The sequence below is a fragment of the Typopeltis vanoorti genome, chromosome 10 (assembly GCF_054136105.1).
Source record: "Typopeltis vanoorti isolate ZY-2024b chromosome 10, IOZ_Tvanoo_1.0, whole genome shotgun sequence".
In the NCBI taxonomy this organism is placed as follows: domain Eukaryota; kingdom Metazoa; phylum Arthropoda; class Arachnida; order Uropygi; family Thelyphonidae; genus Typopeltis; species Typopeltis vanoorti.
The window spans coordinates 13,603,564-13,628,950 of NC_143558.1; the positions used below are offsets into that span (position 1 = coordinate 13,603,564).

The following is a 25,387-nucleotide window of genomic DNA, read 5'->3' on the forward strand; positions in this document are numbered from 1 at the left end:
CCTGTCTCCTTATATCTCTTCCATAGCCTCTTTTTCACATGGAGTTCCTGTTTAATATTGTTTGTCATCCACTTTATACCAAATTGTGTCATCTTCTTCACTTGTGGAATACAGCTTACTATTGCTGCTAACAAATATTCCTTCACAATTTCCCAAGCACTAATGATATCCTGGCCTTCCAATTCCTCCCTCTATGAAACTTCCCCAAGTTGATGTCTAAGACTATTATAATCACATGCCTTATAATTCCACATATGTTCCCATCTCTTTGATATTCCGGCATGTCTATTCATCTTCCAAGTCAGAACCACGTGGTCACTCTCTCCAACTGGTGGGAGAGATGCCATCTCACTTATTATCAACTCTTCTGATGCTATGACCACCAAAACTCTTGAACCTCTTGTTCCCTCTATTACATGCTGCCGAAGACATTTGTCCCTCAAGAATTCTAGAAATTCTATCCTCTTCTTACTACTTGCATTTTCCTCTCCACAATTTATACTGCTGTAGTTAAAATCTCCCATAACAATCATTCTTCTTGCACTTGCCAAGCTCAACTATCTAAATATATCCTGGTCCCCACCCTCTGTGCTCCTTGGTCTGTAGCAACAGCCCACTAAGTATCCTGTCTTGCCCACCTCTACATCACACCATATGCTTTCAAAATCATTAGCCACTGCCCTTTGGAGGGCAGTGACAGTAATGATTTTGAAACAACTTGAAACATATCCATGGGGGATATGTTTCAAGACACCCTGAAGATAGCACCAAACCCTATATATACTATGCACGGCATCATTTCGGCGATGTAAAATTACATTGGCAAAGTGGATATTAGATCCAACATCATATCAAAGCTTAATATTTGTAGAAACTATAAAAGTTTCGCAAGTTGACCCGAGAGCTTACAAGAATACAATCCTCAGCATTCCTGAGTTGCCTTAACTACTACTAAGTCAAGTAGTGCAAGCTAAGGCAACTCAGAGATGCTGAGGATTGTATTCTCGTATGCTCCCAGGTCAACTTACGAAATGTTTATAGTTTCTAGAAACATTTGGCTTTGAATTAACGCTGGATCTAATATCTACCTTGCTGATGTAATTAGAAATTGTTTATTTATTACTGTTTTTCCATTAAATATTCTTGGACTGGGGTTGACTGTGGATAGTGAACCTGCGAATAAGGGGCGGGGGCTATGGTATTAAAAAATCCTCATGAAAATTATGAGTAGTAGAATCACTTTTTTTTTTAAATCAATAATAATAACACGAACACTCCAACTCTTTCTCTTTTGTGGCATAAAGTTAAATGATTTTTATATGGTGAAAATAAAACATAATAGGTATTTTTAAAATTTAGAATAATGTCATCAAATAGCTGAACACCATTCCACCAGTACCTTCTTTTCTGATGGAAAAGAAGGTAGTAGAAGAAACCAGATTTTTTTTTTGAAATTTGGCTATTTTCACAACTATTAATATTTCAGACAGAAGACATCATCCCTGGAATCTGTATAAAGGTCATGTGAATAAAGAAGTGGTAGATAAAAAAAATCTACCAGAAAAATCATCATCATCAAATAACTGACTGATTCTTGGGTGTACAGGATATTAAGATAGAAGAAGTACATGAAGAACCTACATTATTACTAACTTCCTATCAACAATTTTCTTACAAATCAATCTGTTATCTATCCAGATTATCAGATCTTATATTTCTGTCATCTAAGACACTTTTTTACTGTATCAATTCACCTATATTCATCACTTCCTCCAAGTCTTTTCCTACCAACATGGTAGAGAACAATTGCTAATCTTTCCTCTCCCATTCTGTTTAAGTGACCATACCACCTGATATTAGCTCTGCTAACCTATTCCTGAATGCTAACAATGTCAAATTCTTTCCTAATCTTTCTCAGGACTGTCTAGTCTTTGGTCAAGTGTTTTATTTCTAACCCAGCTTTAAGATCCATAAGTTAAAACTAGTTTAAACATTGTCTTGTATACACAGAGGCATAGCTGGGGGGGAGGGGGGGCAGCCTTCCCCAGGCTGCACTTTGAACTTTTTTGAACTTTTGCAGTTCTAAAATACAGTCTCAAGAACTCATTTCCAAATATTTTAATACTACTGTGAATTTTCCTCACAATTGCTGTAAGCGTTGCTAGTTGTGAGAGGAGTTTTTCTAAATAAAATTGATTAAGAATTACCTACATTACTATGAAATAGTCTTCGCCAATGTCATAGATGATTTTGCTAACAGAAAAGCAAGAAAAATAACATTTTAGAATGTTGAAATTGAAGTTTTACTTCAAAAATAAACATAGTGTTTTAATTTATTTCCCTATACATTGTTTTGAATTTTTGTAGTATTTTTGGTGTGTGTGTGTGTGTGTATTGAGAGGGGCAGAAAACTCAGGGACTGCCCTGGGTGGCAAAAAATCTAGCTACACCAATGTGTATACATCTAATTTAGTGTTTTGACTAATTTCTCTTTTATTCCATATAAATTTATTCAGTTGACTTCCTACCATACTGGCTTTGCTGATTCTGTTGTCTATTTACATATTTAATTTGCCATCTTCACTAAAAATAGTACCTAAGTAGGTAAAATGTTTTACTTGTTCTATAGATTCTCCATTCACGATGCAGTTGATATTTTCAATGTTTCTGCCTATTTTCATTGTCTTGTTATTGCTGATTTTCATACCAAATTTATTACAAGAGTTATTCAATTTAGTCAATGAATATTGCAGACTTGTACTGGATTTGTTTATAACATCATCTACATAGAGTAAAGAGCTGAGAGTAACATCTCCGATTTTGATATCAGGTTTAATGCCAGTTTTCTTCATAATGTGATGAATAACAGAAGGGATAATGACAAACCATCACCAGATTTAATATCGAAACATCTTCCTGTAGTTCCTTCAATTCTAAGTGCTGACTTACAACTCAAATAAAGACTAAGTATTGCTTGATATAATTCCCTGATGACACCATATATTTGTAGAGTTTTGAACAGCTTTTCTCTTGGCACCTTGTCCTATGCCTTTTGTAGGTCTACAAAACTTAAATACAGATCTTTGTTATATTCCCACGATTTCTCAACTATTTGTCGTAAAGTGAAAATCTGATCCTGACTGCGCCTCTATTTGGCTTGAATCCAGATTGTTCTACCAAGCTTCCCTTCCACAATTCTTCTCAACAACAAATGTCTCACAAAAAAGCACTGCAGAAAATCAGATTTTTTTGTTTGGCAGGAGTAAATGAGTGGAATGCTTTGCCAAAGTGAATGGCAAAGTTATATATATATATTTATTTATTTATTCATTCCAGATACAAGAGGTACAAAGAACCTATAGCACATCAGTGCCACATATGAGTTGCAAATAAGGATTGAGAAAGAAGAAATCTATTGATATTTTATAAAGAGCTGGAGGTCAAAGTTCTTGGGAAACATATTATAGGGAAGGCTGTTACAGAGGACAGAAGTAAATAAAATAAATGAGGAAGAGGATAGCAGGCTTGATGAGTTTGCAGTTGTACTGAAAAGCGGCAGCAGCTGCTGTTGTTTTAACATGCCCAAGAGCAAGAGGAGGAACGATGTTTGCCAATTCACTGAAGCAGTGACCATGGAAGTACTTGTAGAAGAGACACAGAACGGAAACATTACACCTGTGAGATAGAGGTTGAAGTGAACCTGTGAAGGAAGGGTCATCAATGAGCCAAATTGCTCTCCTCTGGACAGCAATCAAGAATTTTTAAGGAGGTTTTAGGTGCAGCACCACAAATGTATGAAGTTTTCTAAGGATGGGTGGATTTAGGATTTCTATAGCATTAGCTGGGTGGGTGGGTGTAAAACAGCTTCTAGACCAGAAAAGAATGCCTAGTTCTTTATAAGCTGAGGAAGCTGTTGATATGATGTGTTTGTGCTAGGAAAGGCTGAAGGTAAATGTCAGTCCAAGGAAAGATAGTTCATTTTGCCACTGAGGATAGGGAAAGGTGAGCTGAGACCCCTTTTGTAAGAGAAAAGGCACGACTGCGTTTCAGTGGAATTGAAGGTAACTAGGTTATCCCTAAATGCCCCAAAACTGAATGTTCATGGCAAGGTATGTGGTTTGTGAGTGCTCGATCTCCCAGTGAACACCATTTTGAACACTGTGAAAGCTTACAAAGAAGAAGAAAATTAGAGGGAGAGTAAGTATTTATAATTCAATTTTTGGAGCAGACAGGGATCGAAGAGGGGGGAAGCAAATGGAAATCTTCAAAATTAGCATAAATTTTAATCAATCAGTAGAGAATATTATTATCACTAACATCAGACTTCCATGAAGTCAGAGGCTCATTATGGGAGGCACATGTTATCACACACAAAGTTCATTCAACCATGCCTTAAACTGATTCAATGTGCCTATTGTCACCTGGTTGGCTAAGTGGCTAGCGTAACCACTCTCCAGCCAAAAGGCTGCGGGTTCGAATCCTGCCATGTGCATGGATGTTTGTGATTGTCGGTGGAAAAATTAGTGGTGTGGTCAGCAATAGATGGCATTGGTGTAGTTGCAGTCAGTTGGTGGAGACAGAGGTGTACAGCAGGTTCCCTCCTTCGATGAGTCTTTGGACTCCCTGGAGGTGTCAAATAATAATAATAATAGCCGGTCTGGTTAGCCGAGTGGTTAGCGTATCCGCTCTCCAGCCAAAAGGTTGCAGGTTTGAATCCTGCAGCGAGCATAGATGTTTGTGAAAAATACTAGTGGTGGTGGTTGGCAGTAGATGGTGTTGGTGTAGATGATGAACGTAGCTGAGTGGTGGTGACGTAGAGTTGTGGAGTAGGTGCCCTCCCTCGATGAGTCCTTGGACTCCCTGGAGGTGCTATGTAATAATAATAATATATTCACAACACACTCAGCCAATGCATGCCATTCACCAACCTCTCTCTCTCTCTCTCCATATAAAGAATCTTCTCCTCATTTCTCTGCTCATATCCTTTTTATACAATTTCCAGGGGTGACTGTTTGTTCTATCCCCTCCCATTATAGGAAAAATCTCTTCCATGTTAACCTGATCACAACAGTGACTAACTTATATCCCCCCCCTCCTCCTTCTATGCATGAGGCTTTTCAATTTTACATTCTCTCAATCTGTCTGCATACATCACATTCCAAAGACCATGGACCACCTTTGTGAATCTCCTCTGGACTCTTTCTAGCATATCCCTGTCACCATTAAAATCTGTGCACAATAATCCATATGAGGCCTAATCAATGCCTTATACAATGGCAGCATCATAACCTTTTTATTTCTGCATGGCAGGGTCCTCAACATCATTGCCATTATCCAATGTGACATCTTCACAACTTGTGAAATTGGGCTCCTGAATTTCAGGTAATTGTCCACCACCACTCCCAGATCTCTCATCTCCTTTACCTCCTTTAAAGTTTCCCCACCAAGTGTATACTTTGAATCTGTGATTGCTTACCAAAATTTCAAAACCTTACACTTTGCAACACTGAACTGACAGTTCCATTTACTTTCCCATTCATGTAATCTAATCAAGTCCTCCTGTAAGGCAATAACATCTGCTCGACTCTGCACTGCACTCCTCAGTTTTGCATTATCTGCAAACAGCTGCATATCACCAGTTAAACATGGTCCCCAAACTGACCTCTGTGGCACACCACTTCCTCCTTTGGGATAATGCACACCCATATACAACTTTCTGATACATATCTGACAGGAGGTCACCGATCCAACTCAGAAGTCTGTTATTCAATCCTATCCATTTATTTAAAAGCTTGTGATGTGGCAGTCTATCAAAAGTTTTTGTAAAATCTAAGTATGCCACTGTATATACATCTCCCTTGTTCAAGACATTTTTCACCTTGTTATAGGACCTTGTTATATGGGTAATACATTTTCACCACATCCTATTGACAGTTAAGCATTAGATATTATTAGAAAGCACATCCTATAAAAATTAAAAATCATCTGTTGCAATTTTAAGCTAAAGGTGCAAGTGATGGAGAATCTGCTCAAACATTACTGGATATAAATGTTTGATATTTAACTTTGCATATAATACTTTGTGTATATAAAAATAATAATAATATTTATGTCAATAAATGATATTTGAAAACATTATTATTTATAAATAATTAACAAAATTTTTCAATGAAAATATTTGAAAATAGTGCAAAATAATCTCTACATCATTGTCAATAAAATAAAAAATGTGAATTATGTTGTTCTATTGCACTGATCTAAAAATAAAACTCAGCAAAATTTTTCAATGAAAACATTTGAAAATAGTGTGAAAATAATCTCTACATTATTGTCAATAAAATAAAAAATGTAAAGTAAATTCACTAAAAGTAAAAAGTAAGTAAATTCGCTGCTATTTATTAATGATTACTTGTTACATTTCAAAATAGATAATACACTTATTTCATTTCACATATTTCACATATTTCAAATGCATTTCACATATTTTACACATTTCACATATTTCAAATGTATTCCAAGGGAGAGAAGGTTAAATAAGATAAGTGTGAAAGTTCCTGTAAGTTTGGAGACCAAGTATGTCTGTACTCAGCAGAGAGGCAAATTTTCTTCATTTTATCTCTCAAGTTTCATTTCTCCTTATAACACTGATTCTTTTCCAATTTGAAAACCTATAAGTGGTGTAGTTGTTTTCTACCCAAAAGTGAAAAATTAATGGTGAAGGTAAGAAATGAATACGGGGGTTGTCTGAAAAGTTCTTGACATAACAATGAAAAAATGAATTTATAATTTCAAAATTATTTTTATTTTTCAACATAATCTCCCATAAGGCTAATACATTTATTCCAACAATGCTGCAATGATATTATCCCGACCCTGTAGTGGTTCTCAGTAAGATCTGCAAAATACCCCTCTACAGCTGCAATCTCCTCTTGATTTGAAGAAAAATGCTGACCAGCAAGGAAGAGTTTTAGTTTTGAGAAGAGACAGAAGTCACAGGGAGTTAAATCTGGGGAAGTGGGTGGATGTTCCAACAATTCATAGTGTAGATCCTTAATTTTCCCATTGCCAAAACATCTTTGTGAGCAGATGCAATGTACTGATGAAAGATGATTTTTTTTTCTGCAAAACCGGTCTTTTCTCACAAATTTTTCATCTAGTCTGGTTAAAAAGATCAAAATAATATTCCCTGGTTATTGTTTTGCCCTTTTCAAGATAATTAACACGTTCGCTGCCACGCTACTTTGGCATGATCTGTTCCCCTACGCCGAGCAGTTTTCCTTCTTCAAGGTCAGTACGATAATCTCGTTACCGGAGGTAAACGTCCTACGAGTATACTCGTAGTTGGCTTGTACAGAGCATATACGTTCTATGGGAATACACAGTTTTGAAGCTAGCCCCACAAGCCAAGCATTTTCACTTCTTCAAGGTCACTACAATAATCTCGTTCCCGGCGGTAAGCGTCCTACGAGTATACTCGTAGCTGGCTTGTGAAGCAGGTTTACCCACTACGAGTATACTCGTAGTTGGCAGCGAACGTGTTAATAAACAAAATGCCTTCAGCATCCCAAAACACCGATTCCATGACCTTTCCTGCTGATGGAACTGACTTTATCTTCTTTGACGTTGAACACCCAGCTTCTGTCCACTGTTTTGACTGCTGTCTGGATTCTGGTGTGTAATGGTGAATCCAAGCATCATCCATAGTAATAAATTGATGCAAAAATTCAGTTTTATTCTTGTTAAAATGCTCCAAGCACTGTTCAGAGATTTTCATGTGAGTGAGTTTTTGATCTGCTGTGAGCAAGCACGGCACACATCTTGCGCAAAGCTTTTTCATTTGTAATTCTTCATGCAAAATATATCCTACATGTTCTTTTGAAATGCCTGTGATCTCAGACATTTCATGCACTTTTGCTCGCCAGTCATCCAATACCATATCATGCACTTGATCAATGATTTCTGGTGTTGTTACATGTTTTGGACGTCTGTTGTGTGGATCATCTTCAAGGCTGGTACGGCCATGTTTAAACTCGGAAGCCCATTTCTTAATTGTCAAAAATGAAGGAGAAGAGTGCCCGTAAACTTTTATAAACTTTGAATGAATTTCTTTTGGCGTTAAACCTTCTTTTACAAAGAATTTTATAACTGCATGATACTCAATTTTATCCATTTCAAGGGATACAGACAACACTTTTGTTTCAGACAGCTGTATAAAACAAACTACTTGACAGAATGAGTTGCAATTTCACATGTATGCTTATAACATATGTACCAACTTAGTAAAAAAAAACAACTTGCCAATAGTGTTGCCATGTATGGTCAAGGCAGAGAACTTTTCAGACGACCCTCGTAGATATCAGGACATATCAGTTCTACTGTCATGGAATATATCCTTGAAACAAGCTAGAATTATTGCCAAGTATCATCTTCGATATGAAGAAAGATTATGTGAATTTTTAAGAAAATGGAGGGTGCTATTAGGACTAGTGATGTGGTAGAAATGAATTTGTAGCAGCTGACCTAAAATAATCTTATGTATAGAATATTAGATTAGAAAAAATTTGAAGTGCTGAAAACAATATCAACCCTTTTAGCAGTAAAGTGGTGTGTGCATGTGTGTGTGTCATCACCCTGCTTCTATCCCCAAAACAGTATTAACACATATATATGTTCAGATTTTAACTATAGTAAAGCCACGAATTTTATGAACAGAGGCTTAAATTATTGTAATACAGTGCTGGAAAATGGAACACCCAGGTTGGAAGGCATTGAAATTTTGCTACTGGGAAAGAGCAGAGAGGAATTTCTAATGAAGTTAACAAGAATGATGAAGTTGGATCAAAGCCTTTTGGATGTTCAACTTCTGACAGAGTTAATCTGAGAAGAAGAAGATGCCCCCACTTTATTGATTTACATAAAATAGGCACTTGGAATGTAAGAAGCATGCATCAAGGAAAACTGGAACTAGTAAAGAAAGAAATGAGAACTTCAGTTAGGACTTTAGGAATCAGTGAACTGAGTAAACTAGTAAAGAAAGAAATGAGAACTTCAGTTAAGACTTTAGGAATCAGTGAACTGAGATGGATAAAAATGGGTTACTTTGATACGGATGAGTTCACAACATATTACTCTGGACATGGAATACAGAAAATACATTTTAAGTTACAACCCAGTGCATGATAGAATAATTCTAATCAGATTAAAGGCATATCCTGTGAATGTTACAGTGATACAAGTATATGCACCCACTACAGATTCAATGAAGATGAGGTCAAAGAATTTTACAGCATACGGTAGTATACAATATTGATAAAATAGATTTTCTCCTGATATTAAGTAATTGGAATGCAATAGTGGGAGAAAAAGAAGAATGAGTCATCACTGGAAAATTTGCTTTAAGACTGAGGAATGAAGCAGGAGAAAGGAAGTTGGAATTGTGTGCCAAGAACAGTTGCTTTCAACAACATAAAAGAAGATTGTACACATGGACTTCATCTAATGGTGAATACAGAGATCAGGTAGATTATATTGTTGGCAGCAGAAGATGGAGAAGTGCTATCCAAGCAGTAAAAACACTACCTGGTGCAGACTATGGGACAGATCAGGAATCACTGGGAGCTGAAGTTAAATTGAAATTAATGGCTAAGAAGTAACAAAATAACAGTATCAGATTTGATTTAAATAACATAAATGAAGCATTTAAAGTAGAAGTCCAAAAGAAATTTAAAAGTTGGAGAAAACAGGAAAAAAATTAGAACTGTGGGTAGAAACAAAATGTTATTACTATTACTATTATTACGGGCAACTCCAGGGAGTCATTAGACTCTTCAAGGGAGGCCTCAAATCATATTCATCACAACTATTCGACATTCATACAGTATCTATCACACCTCGCCTTAAACTCATTCACTGTCACAGCATCCACCACAGACTCAGGGAGCGCATTCCACTCATTCACTACTCTAAAAGTAAAGAACCCAGCTCTAACACCTTTACTAACCACACTTTTGCCCAGTTTCCATGGATGTCCCCTAGTCCTCCCACAACCAGCCCTGTTCTCAAAAATATCTACTGAATTAATTTTATAGAAACCCTTCAGTAATTTGAATGTCTCAATCATATCTCCCCTCCTCCGCCTAACAACCAATTTTTGCAACCCACAAATCCTCAACCTGTTCTCATAAGGTTCATTCCACAGACCTACTATCATCTTGGTCACTCACCTCTGGATCCTCTCCACCTCCTCCCGATCAAGAAGAGACCTAGGTGACCAAATCTGAGCACAGTAGTCGAGATGGGGTCTTATCAAGGCTCGATACAGAGGAACAATAACCTGCTTGTCAACGTATTCTTCAGCAACCAAGTGATTTGATGAGCTGATTTGGCCACTTTTGCAATGTGTCCCCTAAATTTCAATTCCTTATCCACCAACACTCCTAAATCTCGTGCCTCATCAATTTCCTGGAGTACGGTTCCGCCAATGCAGTAAACTGCCGCCAATCTTTTCACCCCAAAATGCATAACCTTACATTTTGCCACATTAAATTGACATCCATTCTCTTTAGCCCAGACCTCCAATCTATCCAAATCATTCTGCAAAATTTTGATGTCATCTGCATTCACTATTGCCCTACCCAACTTCGCATCATCCGCAAACAAATGAACTGTTCCTCTCAGATCCTTTCCTATATCATTTATGAACAAATTAAACAGCAGTGGTCCAAGAACAGATCCTTGTGGCACACCACTAGTCACACCACTAGTGGTGTGACTAGTGGTGTGGCACACCACTAGTCACAGGCCGTCTTGTGGACTCTACTCCTGAGTAAACCACTCTCTGATATCTCTCTGTCAACCACCCTCCTATCCATCTCACCAACCCTATGTCCATCCCCATATGCTGTAATTTACTGATTAGAATTCCATGTGGTATCCTGTCAAAGGCCTTAGCAAGGTCCAGTAGAATCACTGTAAACCCATTACCCTTATCCAGTTCAGCTGTCACTGTGTTATAATACGTGAGCAAGTTACTGAGGCATGACCTTCCCTTCACAAAACCATGCTGTCCCCGATACAATATCCCATTTTCTTCTATCCAATCTTGTATTTTCCTCTTGACTATTTTCTCTAAGACCTTGATAATCATTCCTGTTATGCTGATTGGCCGGTAATTTTCAACAGCAGCCTTGGAACCACCTCTGTGCAGCGGAACTATTTTCCCCTCTTTCCACCCCCTTGGGACTGACCCAGTCCTGAGGCTCAAATTAAACAAAATGGTCAAGGGCACTGACAATTCTTTAGCCGCTTCACGTACGACATGAGATGGTATACCATCCAATCCCACAGATGTATTGATATTGAGGTTCTGTAATAGACTAGTTACCTCTACTTCATTCATCACAATTCCAGTATAAGCTGTTGGTTCTTCCATTCCTGCAAAGTAACCTGGATGATATACTCTTGCAAAGTGCTCGCTCAGTAATTCCACAATATCGACTGATTCGGTTACCTCCCTACCCTCAGCATTTTTTAAGATCATTCTACCATGAGCATTTTTCCTTTTACTTGCAACATATTGAAAAAACTGTTTGGGATTCTCTTTAGCCTGCGTGGCCAATTTCCTTTCGTAATCTGCTTTTGCTTTTCTTACCACCCTTGTTACCATCCTGGCCTGCTTTATACTGTTCCTGCGCCTGACGGTCACCCTTCTCCTTAAATTCCCTCCACAATTGTTTCTTTTTTTGCAGCTCAAGCTTAATAGTGTTATTCATCCATTTAACCCCTACTTGATTTATTATTCGGACTCTTGGTATACAGTCAACCATTGCCTCCTGCAAACAGTTCTTAACCACCTCCCATGCACTATCAACATCCAGCCCTTGCAGTTTTATATACCATGGCATTGAGCCAAGCACACACCTAAGCTTGTCATACTTACCAGCCCGGTACCCTGTCCTAATTGTAAATTCGACTCCTTTAGCCACCTCCCAAGTCATGACCTTATGGTCACTCTCACTAATTGGTGGCAACATGGTCATGTTCGTTCCAGCCACATTCTCAGTTGCAATTACTAGGTCCAGCACTCTCTACCCCCTGGTATTTTCCACTACATGTTGCCGCCGATAGTTGTCCCTTAATAACTGCATAAAATCCAATTCCTTCCTCCCATGTGCCCTCTCCTCTTTCCAGTCAATGTTACCATAATTGAAATCACCCATAATAATTACCCTCTTTCCACTCATTTCTTCTATTTGCTTATGCATATTATCCCCACCATCTATTCCATCACCTGGTCTATAGCAGCACCTAATTGTATATTTTGTTCTGCTAGATTCTATCTCACACCAAACAGCCTCAAATGTGCTTTTTTCCACATCCTGCAGTTCAACTTCTATACTCCGTGGCTGAAGCTTATCAGCTATCATCAATAACACTCCTCCCCCCTGAACACGCTATACCCGTCGCATTCAATCCTACTAACTTTATCATCTTCTGTCAGCCATGTTTCACTAATACCAACAACCTGTGGCCTGGAAGTGCCAACCATGGCCACAAACTCTTCCTTCTTGTTCCTAATACTCCTGGCATTAGTGTACATGAATCGCAGAAGCCCATTTGTCCCATCCCTACTTTGATGCCTTATACTAACTATCCCATTCTGATTTGTTGTCCATCGTACTCGCTCGGGCATAATATACTCATTCATACACTTAACTGCCTCCCTAAAGTCTGCATATCTACCCCCCCCCTCTTAATAAATCTAGTTTCCCTGAGTCTGTACATCCACTTCCACATCATTCATCAACACTTTTTCAAGTCTCCGTACACCAACTCCATTCAAATGTAACCCATCCATCTCACATAAGTCCCTTCGTCCATCGAACTCATTCCACACATCCACAAATTCCACACCACTCTCTATGCATAACCCACACATAAAGTCATTGGCAATTATGGCCCTCCTTCTAAACGCTTCGCTGTCATACCGCGATAAGATACTCACCATCCTAACTCTCTCACTCTTCTCTTTTGCTACCTCAAATAACTTCCTCACATCCTCTATCATTTCCATTTTGTCCTCTTTCAAATCATTCGTTCCTGCCACGATTATCATCTCTTTCACCCTCTGTTTTTGCAGTCGAATAGATTCGCTGACGTCCTTTATGTTTGCACCCGGCTGGTACGACTTCGTTAAACTCTCAATTATTACACCTCTTAATAGCGAATCCCCATACAGCACTCGCTCCTTCATTTTATTGATGTTTACGAACATTCTATTATTTGCCGTCACAGACTTCCGCCGGTTATTTGTCGGTACGTTCAACACACATTTTTCCATACGCTCCAGTTGTCTTTTAGCTCTGTATATCACACCGTTCAAACGGGCAATTTCGCTACTTGCATTTATCTCACCATTTTCATTATCGATCAAATCATCCATTCATTTTTACACTTTCAGCGACGCTCTCACACCTATCTGGCACTACCATGCAATTCTCTAGCACACCACCATTTTCTACATTCTGACTATCGTTAACGATATCACTCTCGACACACGAAACACGCTTGAAGTCCTCATTCTCTTTACACTTTCTGCACATATTAACTCCACTATCACTTTCTAACCAGACTCCCACCGCTCTTCGCAAGGCATACATCTCACAGACAGCACATTGCCTAAATTCGTTTACATCAAAACTCTTAAACAAACATGGCGACCTGGCCGCCATTTTTTTCTTTATCGGTGCCATGTACGCTATCTTATCTTAAAAATTATAATTAAAATAACAGAAAACACGCAAAAATTTCACAGACACACCAAGAAACAAAAAGCAAACAATACTACTTAAAATTCTAGTAAAATATCTAATGTTAACACAAAATACTACTAATCTTTTCAGGAGCTCTCGACAAGCCGACGATCTAATCAGTGCGACACCAAGCGACTATATGATTGCTGCTTCTATGACTCTAAGTAAAGCAACAAGAAAGAAAGAGAGAAAGATTGCAAATGGTTGTCAGAAGAAGCTATTCAAATAGTAGAGGAAAGAAGAAAATGAAACTTCAGAGAAACAAAGGAAGGACTATACAACTAATTTCCGGAGACAGGCTAGGAAAGATAAGAAAAAACATCTTAACAAAAGGTGCAAAGAAATTGAAGAAAGCAACATTACAGGTAGAGCAAGAAATCTGTTGAGAAAAATAAATGACGTTACAAGGAAGCTTATCCGTATATTACAAGTTGTAAAAAGTAATTCAGGAAAATGTCTGATGGAAGAAGCAGTGAAAAAAAAGATGGAAAGAGCATGTAGAGGATCTGTACAAGAAAGATATTAATATTGAAGGAGAATTTGAAAGGAGAGAATTTGTTGAGGAACCCATGATAATGAAAAGTGAAGTGATGTTATAAATGGAACAGCTGCCAAAAGAAAAAGCTCTTGGAGCTGATGGACTGTCAGTGGAATTATTTAGAGCAGCTGGGGATGAAGTAGTGAATATATTGACTGAAATTTGTCAACAGGTTTGGAAGAAAATATACTGACCTAGAGATCGGAAAACATCAGTATTCATCCAAATCCCCAAAAAATCAAATCTCAGAGTTTGTGGGAACTATAGAACCATCGCTTTAATTTCATATGCAAGTAAAGTTATGCTGAAAGTGATCCAACAAAGGCTGGAGCCATATGTGAATAGAGAAATGCCACAAGAACACAGGCTTTTGGAGAGGTAGAGGAACTAGAGACCAAATAGCAAACATGAGATGGATGATAGAAAGAAAAAGAGAATTTCAGAAGGCAGTAGTCAAAGCAGACTGTTTTATTGATTGTAAGAAAGCTTTTGATTGCATAGATCATGAAAGACTGTGGATTGTAATGAGATCAATGGGAAATACCTGATCATCTAATTCACTTGATAAAAGAGCTGTATGACAACAAAGAAGCTTCAGTAAAAACAGTCTTTGGAGAAACAGACAGTGTTCGAGTGGGAAAAGAGGTGTAGCATGATTATATACTGTCACTCTATCTTTTTAATATTTATAGCGAATATATTATGAGAATGGCTAACTTAGACAAAGATTCAGCTGGAAAAAAGTGGCAGAAAAATACATAATTTAAGATATCAGATGATACAACCCTCATAGCAAAAACTAAGGAAGATCTAGAGCAGTTGATTCTACTGGTTAAGAAGGAAAGTAACAAAGCTGGGTTTAATTTAAACATTAGCAAAACAAAATGATGGCTTTTGGCAATTTAAATGAATCAGAATCAGAAATTATAGCAAACGTGAAGATGAAATATCAAAGCAATGTATTTCCTGTAGTGATGTATGGATGTGAAAGCTAGATTATTAAGAAGAAAGACAGAAAGTTAATTGATTCATTTGAATTATGCGTATGGAGGAGGAGACTATTAAGAATCTCATGGACTGCATTAATGACCAATAAGAAGGTTTTAGAGAGTATAAAGACAGAATGCTCCTTGGAGGCAATGATTGCCAAACAGAAGTTAATGTACTTTGGACATATTATGCAAGCTGATGAATCATTGGAAAAGTTATGTTGGGGAAGATTGAGAAAATGAAAAGAGCTGGATGGAGAACATAAAAGAACTTACCAACTTAAACTTACAAATGCTGAAAGAAAGGACAAGAGGCTGAGTGGGATGAGGAATGTTGGTTCAAGAGATCAACAAGAATTGGAAACAACTGGATGGCACATAAAAACAACAAAGCCATAAATTTATGTTGACCTTTGAGTTTTTGTAAGGAGTTACTGTGATCTCTTAGCAACTTCCCCCCCACCCTTTTTTTATTGCATAGAAGGTGTGATATATATTTTTAACTTACTACTCAAAAGACAAGTTGCTTTATAAACACAGAATATAATTACTTATTACTAATTATTATTAAAATATTTATTTTAATAATAATAATAATTTTCATTCCTTTTTATTAAAATACTTATTTTTTACTAAGATAATCTTCTCAACTTTACCTAATATGACCAAACCCGACATTTCTAATTCACCCAATATGTTTTATCTTACCAACTCTGATTAGAGTGCTGCTAATCCCAGAAATACAATTTTCAGCAATCTAATCCCCACAATTCGTAATGCTGTCCAATATATGCAAATAATTTTATGTGAGTGGATTTTAAGCTATTTACCTGGATGTCTAATACCTGCTCTCTCTGCACGCTCTCTCCTTTGTCTCCTCCTAATTTCTTCCCATCGATGCTCTTTTTCAGCTTCGCTATTATTTAATAATTATTATAATCAATAGTTGTTATAATTCTTTACTTTTTTAAAATTATATTAATATATATTAAAACAGTAAACTTCCATTTCATTATATGAAATGAACTCTGCTTTGCAGAAAGACTGAACTTAAATTTGGAACAAAAAAATAAAATAAATCATTGCAATAACAGTAACAATAAAATAAAATAAGAATTTATTTTATTAAAATAAAATATCATCTATCTCAACAACAATAGAATCAAATATAGATACCACCAATAACATAAGAAACATCAAAGAAACAGAAATGGAGCGAAGAGGAACTAGGACACCACCATGTTGTTATAACCAGTAATACTGAGACTAAGAAGATAAAATAGGTCACATCCATCCAAGTTAAAACTATGAGATGATTTGCCCAAGTGCTAGGGATTAGGAAAGCAAGAAACTGACTAACTATTGAAGCCAAACTTTGTGAATGAGAGTAGATCAAAGAGCATACAGGATTTGAAATAGGATGTGACCAACACCTAGTGATGTGCAGTATGAAAATGTGTGTAACTGTTAAAAAAGAAATATATGAATACAAAGTTTGAAAATAAAAGTTGAACAATAATCATACATGATCTTTCTGATTTATGCTTAACTATTGTTATCAGAGGAAAAGTGAAGAACTTAGAAAACGAGTGAAGCTTAGACAATAAAAGTGACAATAAAAATTGCAAGGAGAAGTACTGATGTATTTAAATGGTGTTAAGAAAAGTGTTTTTTACCTTAATCATATCATGTAGATTTGTATAATAATGCTTTTGTGCAACAGTCAAACTGGATATAATCATTGTACTGTACTATTGTGGTTCTAAAAGTGTTCGCTTTGGTTTTTGTCTTGATTAACATATAAGTGATCAGTAACATTACAAAAATGAAAATGGTGGGAGTGGCAGCAAAGAAACATATGCCAGCAACTCGGAAGATCCCAACTTCGAGATCAAGTTTTTTCCTAGACTTTTTACAGTGGATACGATGCAACAATTTTTTTATATATGCGTTCGAAAACATTAAAGATTTATGAAGTGTTAAATAAACAATAAAAAGGAATGTATTATAGTATGTGAGAAGTGCAATGAAAGGTTAGGACATTCCAAAAATGAGAACAGTGTTACTAGAAAGGATGAAAGTACTTGCGACAGTAATAATATAAGCAGAGCCTCCTTATCCATTGGGTTAAACGGGCTATAACCCAGGAATGCCATTGATCCAAGGGCACTTAAGAATCGAGTATGATGAATTTTAATTCAACATTATAAATATTGTTGAATTAAAAAAAAATGGGCAATGTCGATATATTTTAAAATAAAATTTTTTGTAATGAAAGTTATTTCATTAATTATATGTATTTTTTAATTATTGCTCAATCCAATGTGATTAAGGTACCAAATTTTTTTAGCTCATGGCACTCAAACTTGTTAAGATGGCCCTGAATATTAGTGATGTGGAAATGATTAGGCAAGAGTTAATGAAAATGAAGAGTTAATGAAGAGTACCTACGTAGCTCAGTCGGTATAGACAAAGCCCTTTGGTTGGAAAGACCTGAGTTTTATTCCCGTCTATGATGTGAGGAACCTTTATCTGGTCTCTTTTGACTAAAGGTGAGTTAGCCGGTCTCATACGGAGGTAGAGGGGTTTTTTCACCTGGAAACACGCGTTTTTCGTCCCTCAGAAGGCAAATTGGCTCCATGAACACACGTGGATTACAGTCATGAATACTTACTACAATATGTGAAAGAGACAGGGTCTTCACTACATGTCGTTACACCCGTAGTTAACCATGAGTCACATCATGGTAGTCAACCTCCTAGATAGGAGATGACACATGAATGGGAATGTGATGGAGAAGAAACTGAATGTTTAAAGAAGAGAATAACTGATATCAATGAAATGGAGGTTAATAAGAAGAAGCAAGTATCTAAAGATGATAGGGTTGCTTTATATGGTGACTCAATCATTAATGGTGCATAAGACATGTTTTACAAGTGGTACAATAAAATGAATATCAGATACTGTCAGTGTCATTGGAAAAGTGGTTAGTTTGTTATCCAGATATGACAGTAATGAAGGAGGGCAATGATACTGAATGACAAGATGGCTGAATTCTGAAAGGCAGAGAGTGTTCAATTTGTGAATGTATGGAATGAATTTGAAGGGAAGTTAGAATGGTTCAAAGCTGAGTACACAGGGTTCATATGAAATTAGTACCGCTAAGAGACAGAGAGATTGAGAAGCAGGTTATGAAAGGACAGGAAGAGGATGGATGCAAAGGTGAGGAAGTGATTACAGCAGGGTTGAGTTATGCAGTGCAAAATGGTGGGAATGATAACAATAGGAATAAAAATCAGAATCAGTATCAGGGAAAAAAAAAAAAGGTCAAAACAAAGAAAGAAGTGCATTATAGCAGAGAGAAAAGAGCAATTGTGTTGATGTAATAGTTTCAAAAAGTGATAAAACTGTTATGGCTGTATGCTAATGTATAGAGTATAAGGAATAAAGGGGCTAAGTTTGTAGCAATGAACGAATCAGTATGCCAAAGATAATTGGCATGATATACTGTCAAGACTTGAAATTATAGGCTATAAAATTTTCCGAAAGGATAGGAAAATGAAATTGTTAATGGTAGCAGAGGAATTGTGTCCTTCAAGAGTGGAAGCAGAAAATAGTAGTGTGTGTAAAGATTTTGAAGCTTTTTTGGTGTGAAGTTGAGATCAACAGAATAGCATATCTAATAGGATGCAATTACAGGCCAAGGAATGTGGAGAGTTCTGATTGTGAAATGTTTAGGCAAATTAGTTGGGCAAGTAAGAGGAAGATGATCCTAATCATATCACCTGATACTATTAGTGAGTGATTATGAGAAGCTTCATAGTCAACTAGCATCAATATATCGGGTTGATGAATTGTGTGGAAAAGATGTTGACACTGCATGGGAAATGATAAGGTAGTATCTAACAGAAGCAATGCATAACTGCATACCAAGAGTTACTCATATAAATAGTGTAAGAGTCAGATGGATGAACAATGAAATCAAACAAGCAGTATTACAAAAAAGAAGTTGTTATGGAGGAAGTATAAGACAGTTTGCAGTGAACAGATGCATGAAGAATATAAACTGCAGGCAAGAAAAGTGACAAGCATAGTTAAAAAAGAAAAAGTAGAATATGAGAGGAGTCTTGTTTTAGCAATCTGCTTAGGGTTTATTATAAGGTGACGAATGTGTTGGATAAGGGAGAATCATATACAGTGATATTTTTGGACTTTGCAGAAGTGTTTGATAGATTACTACATAATAATATGGTGTACAAACTGCAGAGGATAGGAATAGATAGTATATTGGTTAGATGGATCAGAGATTGGCTCTCTGAATGATATCAGCAAGTTGTGTATGATGGAGCAGTATCTCAGAAAAGAAAGGTGACCAGCGGTGTGCCTCAGGGTTCTGTTCTTGGGCCCCTACTGTTTAGCTTGTTTATTAATGATATTTCATGTAGATTGAGTGAGGATCTTTAAATGTTTGCCAATGATCCAAAGTTAAGTAGAATTATCAGTAGTGCTGATGTTAATTCTCTACAGTAAGATTTGAATAGACTTTTAGCTTGGACAAATGAGTGGGGTTGCAGTTTTAATATTAATACGATGGCTGTTTGAAAAGTTTAGTAAATTTTCAATAGACAGCAACACAATTCATTCATTCATACCAGTGTCAGCACGTATCATCTTTTTCATGACCCCTGGCAAACTTTTAGCCACGTGCGACGCATATTTCTCATTTGGCAAACACTTAAAATGACTGTGTTCGCATTTTTCATAAAAATGGAGAGGAAAGACTTTCGTGCAGTGATAAAACACTTTTATTTGAAGAAGTGGATGCTGCACAGATCAAAGCCAAGTTAGATGCAGTTCATGGGGACTCTGCACCAGCATTAAAAGACTATTTATTTTTGGTTGAATGAGTTTAAACGTGGTCATAAGTCCATCAAAGATGAAGAGTGCTCCAGACGCCTGACTGCGGTCACTATGAAGGAAATGATTGACAAAATCCACGGTATCATTATGGAAGACCACCGAGTGAAAGTGCGTGAGATTGCTGAGATTGTAGGCATCTCAACTGAATGGGTGCATAATATACTGCATGACAAATTTCACATGAAAAAGGTGCGTGCGTGTGTGCAACGGGTGCCGTGATTGTTGACTGTCGATCAAAAACGCATGCAAAAAGACATTTCGATGCAGTGCTTGTTGATGTTTAATCGCAATTTACAGAATTTTTTGCATCAATTCGTGACTGTAGATGAAACTTGGATCCACCACCACCACCACTACTACACACCTGAGCAGTCCAAGTAGCAGTCAAAATTGTGGACAATACCTGATGAAAGAGCACTGAAAAAAGTGAAGACCATTTTGTCAGCTGGGAAGGTGATGGCCACTGTTTTTTGGGATTCCCAAGGAATTATCATGATAGACTATTTGGAAAAGGGTAGGACAATAACAGGAGTCTATTATGTGTTATTGTTGCACTGTTTAAAAGAAGAACTGAAGAAAAAAAAATGGCCAAGATTGGTGCACAAAAAAGTGCACTTTCATCAAGACAATGCACCATCCCACACATCGGCCATCACAATGGCAAAATTGTACAAATTGAGGTTCGAATTGGTTCCACATCCACCGTATTCTCTGGACTTGGCCCTGTGTGACTTCTCCTTGTTCCCAAACTTAAAAATGTGGCTCGGTGGAAAAATATTTTCTTCAAACGAGGATATCATCAAGGCTGTCAATGACTATTTTGCACAATTTGACAAATCCTACTTTTTTAGATGGAATGAAAAAATTGGAAACTCGTTGGACCAAATGTGTAGACCTTGATGGAGACTATGTTGAGAAATAAAGATGATTTTTTCCAAAAAATGTGTTTAACTTATTTTTTTATCAAACTTTTCAAACAACCCTCATAAATGTAAGTTTTGGAGACAGGGATATAAGGCTATGTACTGCATTGGTGGAAATGTACTTCAGGAAGTTGATGATATTTGGGATCTTGGAGTGATGCTAGACAGTGGACAATGTAAGGGCACATTGCAAGGACTTGCAAAGACTCATATTGTATCGCTACTATGATAAAAAATACATTCACATGTAGGGATAAGAAGTGGGTGGTACCTCTATATAAGGCATTGGTTTGATCTCATGGACAATTTGCAAAAATATGGTCACTTACCTTTCATTTTGATGTGGAAACACTAGAGAGGATCCAAGGATGAACAACCAAAGTGATCTCAGAACTGTAGAGTGTTTGTTATGGAAGAGTGCTTGAGTTAATGTGGATTATAAAGTTTGGTAGAAAACAGGAGATATGATACAGATCTTCAAGTTAGTTAAGGGATTTTATCAAATTAATACAGAAGGAATTATAAAAAGAGTGAATGATAAGATGAAAAGAATGAGAGGCCAGCCCTGGAAGTTATATACAGATGTGGTGAAGAAGGGTGTGAGAAGTACATTTTTTGTGTGAAGAATTGTTGGTGAGTGGAATGCACTGCTGCAGTGGATTATGACTGCAGGCAGTGTAAATAACTTCAAAGTTAATTATGATAGACATGCTGCTGGTTGAGAGGGCCTATTAAGGCCCTCTCAACCGGCAACATGTGTCTGTTGACGATGAGTCTGTTGACTCTATGGATGTTACCAAATAATAATAATAATAATAATAATAATAATAATCTAGTAGTAATCTAATAATCTAATAATAAAGTAGCATGGAATGAAGAGTTAGCTGGAAAAGAGATCAATGCAGCTTGGGGGATTTTCAAAAACTACCTAGTAGATCCAATGTCTAAATGTATTCCAAGGGTGAGAAGGTTAAATAAGGTAGGTGTGAGATAGATGAATAAAAAGATGAAGCATGTGATACAGAGAAAAAGGGCATTATGGAGTCTGCATAAGAGAAGTGGAAATAACCAATTTCATGAGGTCTACAAAGACCAGGCAAGGATGTGACTTGGTTGGTGAGAGTAGCTAAAGAGAGGTATGAACAGCATACCTCTCTTTAGCTAATGAAGCCAAAAAGAATCCTAGGGAGTTCTTTCAATACGTAGCCAGCAAAAGAAAGAATGATTATGGATGGATGACATTGAGTGGAGGAAATGGTACAAAGACAGCTGTTGCAGAATGTGTGGTGGAGATACTTAATGAGCAGTTCATAAAGATCTTTTAATCTTGTGAATGTGACTTCATGGAGAGATTAAGAGCAGTTGATGATGGGGAGGAGAGACTGACTGTAAGTGAGCAAGAGGTGTTTGGGGAGTTGAGTAAACTAGATGTAAATAAGGCTGTGGGACTTGATAATATATCACCACGTATTCTGAAGGAATGTGCCAGAGAGTTGACACCTGCCTTGACATATTTTTTTAATACGAGTCTTGCACTTGGTCAAGTCCCTAAAGAGTTGAAGGAGGACAAGATTGTGCCACTTCATAAAGGAGGTGATCGAACTCAAACATCAAACTAGAGGCCTATCTGTGTGTCAGGTGTTGTGGTTAAGTTGTTGGAGAAGCTTGTGAGAACTAGGATCCAGAGTTGGGTTGACGACAATGGTATAATCTTTGATGGACAGCATGGATTTGCTAAAGGGAGGTATTGTTTTAGTAATCTACTTATTTATTACAATAAAGTGACTGTTCCTTGGACAGAGGAGAAGAATACGCAGTAATATACTTGGTTTTCGCAAAAGCTTTTGATAGAGTACCTCATGATAAGTTGACAGTCAAACTAGAGCAGATGGGGTTGGATATCAGATTAGTGCATTGGATTGGAGACTGGCTATCTGATAGGTATCAACAAGTTGTGTATGGACAATATACAGGAAAAGGAAAGTCACTAGTGGGGTGCCTCAGGGGTCTGTTTTAGGGCCATTGCTATTTAACTTGCATATTAATGATATTGGCAAAGATTTGGATGGAGATATTCAGTTGTTTGCAGATGATGCAAAGTTGGGACAAACCATAAAGAGTAGTAAAGATGTTGTGGCCTTGCAAGAAGACTTGAATAAATTGAGTGATTGGGCACGGAAATGGAGATGTGAGTTCAATGTTGCAAAATATAAGGTTTTAAAATTTGGAAAACAAAGATGGGATGCAGAATTTATGCTTGGTGAGAATATATTGTTGGAGGTAGAGGAAATAAGAGATCTGGGGGTGATAGTGGATAAGGATCTAAAATTTAGGGAAAGCATCGCCAAAATTGTGAAGACAGTACAAAGGCTTCTGAGAATGATGCGGAGGACACTGATGTGTAGAAGTATGGAGATTCTTGTTCTGATGTATAAGGCTTTGATTAGGACACACATGTAGTATTGTGCCCAAATTTGGTCACCGGGTTTTCAGAAGGATGAAGAGATGTTGGAAAGGGTCCAAAGGCAACTGACTAAGGTAGTTTCTGTCCTCTAGAATGCTTATTATGAGGAAAGATTGAGAAGATGTAATTTGCAGTCTGGTGGAGGGGAGGAATAGGGGAAACATGATAGAGACATACAAGTTGGTAAGGGGCTGTTATAAGATCAATGGTGGAGAAGTTCTACAGAGAATAGAAGGAGATCAGGGGAGAACCAGAGGTCATCCCTGGAAACTGTATAAAGAGAGTATGAGTAGGGGAGTGAGAGGCAAGTTTTTTCATGCAGCGTTGTGAATAATTGGAATGCCTTGCCTGAGAGTGTGGTGTCTGCAAGGAGTTTGAGTGTGTTTAAGACATGATATGATGAGATGTGTGTGTGTGTGTGATAAAATGACCTCCTGGATGAGTCTTTGACTCTATGAGGTCTTGGAGTAATAATAATAATAATAATCTGATGAAAACACTGAATAACTTAGTATTGGGAAAGCAGGTGGGTGTACTTATCTGCAAAGATAACTTCATGATGGATACAGAAAGTTAAAGAAGCAGCCAATCAAAATAAGAAATCACATATAATATTATATTTTATTTTATATTTATGTAGTGTGGTATACAAACTAACATCACAGGATGGGCTGATAATTGCAACTTGACAATATTAATCTTTTCCTCATAATCACCAGAAGTAACACACTTTTACACATGACTACTTGAATATTCACTGCAATCAACCTAACAATATGTTCATCATCCCTCTTCCCACTGTTTAAGTAGTTAAATATCATCTATGGGAGGGAGCATTTTCAAATGATATCTATATTCTTGCATGGGCAATCATGTACTCCATCTTGAATATCTGGATAAGGGTTGAAAATTAATCAACCAAACTGGAACATCTTCTCACCATTAAGAAAAGAAAACAGTGAATAATATTACAGAACATATAATAATAGCTGCCACAATTGCAGTATCCAACAAAACATCATGTCAGTTTCTGCTGTTCCCCACACCATTCTGGAATTCATGATGGTGTGCACTAACCTAGAAAGCCCGAGACAAAAAAATCTTTGAATGTTTTCTGCAAATACTCCACTCACAAAACTTATTTGTCTTTTAAACATGGTTGTGCTGGGAAGAAACAAGTCTACTATCAAAGCCAAAAGGAGTTTGTGGAACTGATTCACCTATTCTGTCATCAGCTCTACAAGCAGAAAATCCAAAACATGAAGGATATATATATATATTATTATTATTATTATTACCCCAAGACCTCGTGGAATCAAAGACTCATCTGGGAGGTCCTTTTATCTCACACACACACAGCTTATCATACCGTGCCGTGAACACATTCAAACTCCTTGCTGACACCACACTCCCAGGCAAGGCAATCCAATCGTTTACAACTCTGCACGAAAAAAACCTGCCTCTCACTCCCCTACTCACACCCTCTTTATACAGTTTCCAGGGATGACCTCTGGTTCTTCCCATATCTCCCACTATTATCTGTAGAACTTCTCCAGCATTGATTTTATAACATCCCCTTACGAACTTGTAGGTCTCAATCAAATCTTCCCTCTTCCTCCTGTCAACTAGACTCTGCAAATTACATCTCAATCTTTTCTCATATTTGACATTCCAGAGATCAGAAACTACCTTAGTCAATCGCCTTTGGACCCTCTCCAACATCTCTTCATCCTTCTGAAAAC

The 25,387-nt window shown here is 37.1% G+C and overlaps 1 protein-coding gene across 3 annotated transcripts in view; it reads right to left on the reverse strand.

Moving 5' to 3' along the window:
* The window catches only part of RyR (Ryanodine receptor), a 1,703,288-nt gene that overhangs the window by 1,147,390 nt on the left and 530,511 nt on the right, over positions 1-25,387 (reverse strand). For all 3 annotated transcript variants that reach the window (XM_090399345.1, XM_090399347.1, XM_090399344.1), the window contains exon 36: positions 16,169-16,254. In XM_090399345.1, coding sequence (XP_090255471.1) covers positions 16,169-16,254 — 86 coding nt within the window. The remainder of the gene's footprint in view (positions 1-16,168; positions 16,255-25,387) is intronic.